Raw genomic sequence first — 7236 nt, 5'->3', positions numbered from 1 at the left:
GATAGGCACTGATTATCAGCACTGATGAGCATCGAGGCAGGGACCAATGCGCCTGTAACAAAAGCCAGTTACCAGCTTTCTGCTTCTCTCCTCACACTGATCGAGAGGTGAAAAAAATACAATAACCGGTTTCTGTTTACTTCCTTGATCAGCTACCATTGGCTGACAGATGATCATGTGGTAAAGGGCCCTCTGTGATGGGCCCTTTACCCTGTTCTGTGATCAGCCGAGTCGGAAAGGACTCAGCAGTCACAGATTGTGCCACGCATGGGATGACGTCTATTGACACTCTCCCAGCACTGGATGTCATACGGCTATAGCATGGGCAGAAGGTAGTAAAGTCAGAAAAATAAGCACTGCTAGATAACTTTAGGTTGGCCCCTTTTGCAGGTATTGCTATGGAAAACATTAAAAATAAGTTCATGCACTGTTTAAAATCCAGTAATACACTGTCTCATCCTGCTCTGCACATGTTCAGTTGCTCTCAATTTTTAGGCACTGCCAAGTTTGTAGAGGCCGATCTGTTGACAAAGGGCTCATTCACACCATACCTACATGAAAACTAATAGGAAAACTACGCAGATTTCACTTGTGGAGGCATCATTTTTCATGCGCGTTTCAGTCAGTTTCTATGCACTTGACGGAAGTTTTCATGCATGTCAGTTATGTGCCCTATTCACACCAATGTTGATCTCACGTCAGTTTTTTTTCCTGTGCAGAAAACTGCATACACATTGCAGATTCCTGCCTGTGCAGACAAAAATCTGCACGTTGTGGTGTCAACAGAGCACATAGAGAACCATTGTTTTTTGTGCCCTTGCAGAACGCATGCAGAAAAACTGATGTCTCTGCACCATGGTGTAAACGAAGCCTAAAGTGGAATTAAACCCTTCTATTCTTTACAGCCAAGGAAGCTGCATCTGTTTGATCTGCAACTGCTGTGATGTTGCACATGTGATCAGTTATGACACTAGACATTTGATGTTTTGACAGTTTGGAGGAGGACAAGCAAATATGATAGTTAGCAATCTCAGCTTTCCAGGAATATAACAGTTTTTTTTAAACCGTTACTTTGATGGATTTATTCCTGCTTTATGATTTAGACCCCTTTCACACTGAGGTGGTTTTCAGGAGCTTTAGCGCTACCTTGTTTTTAAGGTAACAACCTCCCCGCTAGTGGCCGAAAAGCACAGATAAAACAGCGCTACATCACCACAAAAACAAGCAGGGCTTTAGCACTAACGACCGGGTCCTGCAGTGTGAAAGGGGGGGGGGACATATGCTGCTTGAACACAACTTAGTTCCTGATTCCAAATGAGAGTGTATTTTTAAAGTTGTGGTCAAGTCCTTCCCTTTTTTAGCATAAAATTCTGCTTTGCACAAATATGCGAGAAGGGCTTTTACATTGCAGATATGCATAAGTAAGATGAATGGATGAACAATGGACATCTAAAAGTATGGAAATCAACCATAACAAAAAAAAAAAGAAACGCTGAATGCCAGAAGCTTGACCCAATCTGATAAAATGTACATCATAAATCAAAGCACCACATAGACCACATGGACTGCAGATGTCTAATTTACAGCAGCAGTTTCAGCAGTCCTATGCATGTTCCTCTGCCAGGTTTTAACTCTATGAGTAGATTACCTTGTTTCCAATAAAGTATACATTTGTCAGTACTACACCATGGTATTTGCGCTGTGTCTCCCCTCCCTTCTTGTTTTGTCTAAAAGTATGGAACCTGTCCTGCGAAAGTTCTAAAAACAAATTATATCATTCTATGAGGATGAACCTCAGAACAGTCTGTACTAGACAGCCAAACCTCATATTGTAGATCTGTTTTCAACAAGGTTAGTAGAACATTTTGTAATTATCTTTCATTTTTTTATTGATGAGATGTTTTTTATTGCCTTTTAGTATAAATTTAAGGATACAAAATGAAGATGCTTTCTTTTTAAATGGAAGTCATTTTGCATTTAAAATGGAAATTAACTTTGTTCAGGTAAAAAAAAAAAAAAAACGTATTTAACTACAAAAGTCTGTTTTTTTTAATTATAGGCATTTAAGATGGTAAACTATTCAGGGAATTCAAGCGGCTGTCAGCCTCAATCCATTAACCCCTTCATTCCAATCTTTTTGAGCTTCATCTTCCTTATTGGCTTTGTTTTGAACTGTATCAGTTTATGGATATTCTGGTTTAAGGTAAAACAATGGAACTTAACAGTGTTTCTCCAGTTCAACTTGGCCATCTCTGATGCCATCATCACCCCAGCAGCTCCTCTGATCATTATCTACTCCCTCACTGACCACTGGACCTTTGGATTGTTCCTCTGCCAGTTCAAGGTCTTCTTGCTCAGCACTCACATGTATGGAAGCATCTACTTCCTCACCTTAATCAGTATCCACCGATATTTCTCTGTGGTTCAAAACATCAAAAGACCAGCCTTGACCAGCAAACCATTCATTAAAAAACTTTGCTTCTTCATTTGGGGTTGTCTACTATGCCAAGGCATTCCATTTTTCTTTGTCCTTAAAACGTCTGAAGTACACGGAGCTACAAAATGTCTCAGTTTTCATCAAACCGAACAAGCAGTTTTATTTTTCGTCTGGAACTGGACTATCCTCCTCACTGGTCTTCTCATTCCTTTTTCCATAACGTTGGTGTGCTACACTCTACTGAGTCGACATATCCTCAAAGTAAACCCAATGAACACCCTCAGCAAAGTCATGGTGTCCAAGTCAGTGAGAACCATCTTCATCTCCCTGATAATATTCATTATTTGCTACATCCCGGTCCATATAACCAGGACCATTGGTGTTACTATTATATTGTACTTTCCAGCTTCATGTTCTTTGCTAGAAAATGTTGAGGTTGCCTATTATATCACTTGGATGATGTCAGGAACAAATTGTTGTATGGATCCCATATTGTACTGTTACGCATCCGAAAGATTTAAATACACATTCATAAGTTGCTGTACTTTTCTGCAAGGGCACGATGAGAGGAAAATCTCAGACTATGCTCAACGTAGCCCAGTTGAGGCATCTGCAGATATTAGCTGCCATAGCTCTCCTGTGACTATGAACAGCAGAGAAACTGTGTCAGGGCCAGCTAAACTTTAAAAATACAGGTTTTAAGGCTATATCTAGGCATAAGGGATAGTTAAGTTTGAGGTACAAACAACTTAGATTAATCATTTAGTGGTGTCTCTTATAGCGTATGAACCTGAAAAATATATATGAGAAGTCATAGATGAAAGCTGCCATTTGCTGCTATTTGGGCATATAAGTTCAAGTATAGTAGCATTATTCACACCAAGGTTGGACAGGTTCCAGATGTAAGATATACCCATTTAAGGTCTTATTTAAAGTTTAACTTAAGGCAAGCATCTACATACAGGCAAGGCTGGTGACCTGGTCTTTTTTTGCCGCAGTTATACTTTAACTTACAGATCTCATCTCTACCCCCACCCTGTAATGGGACAGTGAAAGGGGAAGCAGCTCACTGATGAGGGGATCCATCTTTCACTTGGCTCTCTCCTCCTGTTAGTATGCTGCCTGCACTGCAGCAGACCTGCTTGGCATTGTGATGCTTATCCCTCCCCCACCCTGAGCTCTGCTTTACTGTTGACTGCAAGAGGGTGATACCAAAGCTCAGCTTTAAAATGCTTGTGTCTTTCCAAAGTGAGATAGCTTCAACTATCAACACTAAGACTCAGTGGCGGCCCATCCATTAGGGGCACACGGGCATCACCCCCCATCCATGCATCTGGCCCCCATGCAGGGCACCATATGCATGAATTACAATAGGGGGGTGATCTTTTGAAGCACGTTATTAGAGTCACATTGATTCTCCTCCCGACCAATCAGGAAGGTTTCCCAATTGGCCAAAAGGAGAATCATTCCAATTGGCCACCGAGGAGAAGGGAGGAGACGGAAGCTGCTGCTATTCCCGCGCAGGAGAGCAGGGGAGTTGGAAGCCACCTATGATGCCCGCTGCCTGTCGTCCGGGTGAAGCGATGCCCGCCATAGATGGGGTAAGTGTTCCAGATCTGACTGACTGACCGACTGTGGGGTGGCTGTGGGTGCACTGTTTGCTGCCCCCCCACCAGCCGCCACTGCTGAGACTTCTTTTTATAGTCATGGCATGTGGAGCCATCTTTACTCCAGAGTGATTTAGACTCATCAATTAGTATAATTTTTTTAAAGTAAGCCAATTCTTTGGCCTTTTAGGACATCACACATTCACTGGGTTGTAAGAACAGTGATGATCATGGATTATCCACTTGCTTCTCAGCTTCCCTGTTTGCCCATCAATATCATGACAGTTCCTCCAGGTATAGGAGAGCACATGACTCCTTTCCAGGCCTCCCATTATGAAGTATTGGGCATTTAGCCAGTCACCAGGACTGAGAGCTGTCGCATGGGGTAGAAGAGGGTCTTTAGCACTGTATAAGCTTTGACCAAGAACAAATCAGGTGGGCATGTAGGGCAAGAGGAAAGTACAAACATCAGAGTAACTTCTATCCAGCACAGCTGTTATTTCATTAGACACTGTGTCATAGCTCCTAACTGTCCCTGATTTAGAGGGACTGTCCCTGATTTGGAGCAATGTCCCGCTGTCCCTCTTTACCCCTCATTTGTCCCTCATTTTGGTCTGATCCATATAGTTGCATCTAAAATGCATTTTTTAGCTTTCAAAATTGTTCCCCAATGCTAAACCTTTCATGCAATTTCTAAATCGCTGCATTTGTAAATTTAAAAGCCAATATAAAGGAATAGGAGTGGTAAAAAAAAAGTCCTTGTGGATTTAATTAACCTTTCTTTGGTTAATTCTCCTTTAAGGGTGTGTGTCAGGGGGCATGTCCTATGCCTAGATACGTTTGCAAGTAGGTGTCCCTCATTCCCATCTCAAAATGTTGGGGGGTATGTCTGCGGGCTGATTTACTAAAACCGGAGAGTACAAAATCTGGTGCAGCTCTGCATAGAAACCAATCAGTTTCCAGATTATTTTGTCAAAACTTAATTGAACAAACTGAAGTTAGAAGCTGGTTGGTTTCTATGCAGAGTTGCACCAGATTTTGTACTCTCCAATTTTAGTAAATCAACCAGATTGTATCTCTAAAATTACAATGTAATGTAACACCATCATAATGTAACATTTTAATAAAAATATAATCAGATATTTATGGTATCTTCATACATCTATGAAAGCCTTTTTGTTATACATTAACCACAATGCAGGGCACTTTTATCCCCTTCCTACCCATGCCAATTTTCAGCTTTCAGTGCTGTTGCATTTTTTTTTTATCTTTTTATTTGTTTTACAATGTAATATGGACTTACAAAAGTACAGACACAACCACAGACATAAGCAGTCTCAGGCAGCGCAAGGGTTTACAGAGGCAAAAAAGAAATGCAGCATAATTATCAAATGTAGCCTTAAAGTAGAACTTTCATTTTGGATAGAGTAATGGAGGGTTATAACCCCTGTAAAATTCATTTTTGCCATCTTTGTCCAATTGGGGAAATTTCTCTTCACTTCCTGTCCCATAGCCAAACAGGAAGTGAGAGCAAATCTCTGAAAATTAAGGGAATCTTTTGAGAAACCCCAGGTCACCAAATCCCATTGGAAGATTACTTTTCTGGGGACAACCCAAAATATGGGATTTTCTTTTACTTTCACTTTCAATTAAAATGTTAAACAGGACAAATAGAGAGGGTGAAACGGAGAACACAACCAACAACTTAAAGAGGAAATAAATCCATACCAGACCCTTATCTGAGCATGCAGTCAGGAAGGTCAGGAAAAGGAGGGCATGAACTCCTGAACTGTACCAGGCCACATGCCCTCAACATGGGGCAGGTGCTTTGGGTCCTCCCCAAAGCATCTTGTCCCCATGTTGATGGGGACAAGGGCCTCTTCCCAACATCCCTTGCTGGTGGTTGTCGGAGTCTGTGGGTGGGAGCCTTATCAGAATCTGGAAGTCCCCTTTAACAAGTGTAACCCCAGATCCCGGCCCCTATGTGGATGAGTAAGTGGTGCATCGTACTCCTACCCATTCACCAAAAAAGTGACAAAAGACAATTTTGCCAAGTCCTTTATTAAAAATGTCTTCTTCTTCCCCGCTTCTTCCTCCGGCTTCTCCTTCCCCGGTTCTTCCTCTGGTCTTCTCCTTCTTCCTTGGGTCTACCTCCTTCGTCTTCTTCCTCTAACACTGCTCCCACCATCGACCCACTGAAGATCCACAAATGACCCTCCTCTGACGCTGCAGCCCACCATGGCGCACATGTCACATATAACTATGGGGCGTGGCCACTGGATGACATCATCCAGAGACCCCGCCCCTCATAACATGACATGTCCTGGGCAGTGAAGTCAAAAGGGACGGGGTCTCTGAATGACATCATCCGCCCCATCACCTCATCGGTGGAGGCCTGCTTCTTCAGCGGCGGCAGCTGAGGCGGAGGAGGAAGAAAAATACAAGACCCCACATCAATTTTATTTAGAATTTTAGCATGGGGTTCCCCTTAAAATTCATACCGGACCTGAAAGCCCTGGTATGGACGGGGGAGGAACCGCACGCCATTTTTTAATTTCTTTTTATCTATATTGCCGGTATCCGGCAATACATTACAGTCGTGAGCAATTTTCAATAAAAATTTTTCCTTCAGAAATGTCATTATTGCTGTGGCATGTACTAGACATCGCACAGATACGCCACTTTACAGGCAGACTTAGGGGACATCCCAGGCACGATAGTTTAACAATTTTTCATTATTTCACTTCATCATTAAAATCACTGCTCCTTTAAAAGCTAATTTTAAAACCTTATTTTTGTATTGATACATGTGCCCCAGGTCCCCATACACTTTTTATGGCATATAACTTGCATAAAATCCTTCAATGAGGACTTTTGACTTTGCAGGTTCGAGCCCCATTGAGATCAACTATTCCCGCATATGCCGATTTGACAGGTATGTTCACCGGCAATAGTGCAATTTTCTATTTACATGCCCGCCCATTTGAAGTCTTAATTGGCTTAATTGGGCGATTGCATATTCGTGCTATAGTAAATGACCCCCACAGTTTTACTAATGCATGCCTAAATTGCAAAATTTTCTTTATGTGTAAGGATTTGTTTAACACTCTGTCATGAAGGGGTTCAAATAGAAACTTCTAAAAGGGAAACAAAATTTCCTTTTTAGAAACAGTTTTAGTTCCTAAAATTTTG

At 41.8% G+C, this 7236-nt stretch overlaps 1 protein-coding gene across 1 annotated transcript; it reads left to right on the top strand.

Moving 5' to 3' along the window:
- The first annotated feature begins 1757 nt into the window (after nucleotides 1–1757).
- On the top strand, nucleotides 1758–5261 carry LOC143974496 (lysophosphatidic acid receptor 6-like). The gene is made up of 2 exons (XM_077475965.1): nucleotides 1758–1851; nucleotides 2060–5261. Exon 2 carries the CDS (start codon nucleotides 2069–2071, stop codon nucleotides 3122–3124), a length of 1056 nt encoding a protein of 351 aa, XP_077332091.1. The 5' UTR covers nucleotides 1758–1851; nucleotides 2060–2068; the 3' UTR covers nucleotides 3125–5261.
- The last annotated feature ends 1975 nt before the right edge of the window (nucleotides 5262–7236 follow it).

The sequence above is a fragment of the Lithobates pipiens genome, unplaced genomic scaffold, assembly GCF_037356315.1.
Source record: "Lithobates pipiens isolate NorthernLeopardFrog02 unplaced genomic scaffold, aLitPip1_a1.2 Scaffold_1, whole genome shotgun sequence".
Classification (NCBI taxonomy): domain Eukaryota; kingdom Metazoa; phylum Chordata; class Amphibia; order Anura; family Ranidae; genus Lithobates; species Lithobates pipiens.
The sequence above is the reverse complement of the archived record's forward strand: the minus strand, read 5'-3'. Positions and strand labels throughout refer to the sequence as shown.

Bases quoted from the DNA above. Each gene is read 5' to 3' on its own strand.
- LOC143974496 (XM_077475965.1), top strand. From the start codon at position 2,069: ATGGTAAACTATTCAGGGAATTCAAGCGGCTGTCAGCCTCAATCCATT.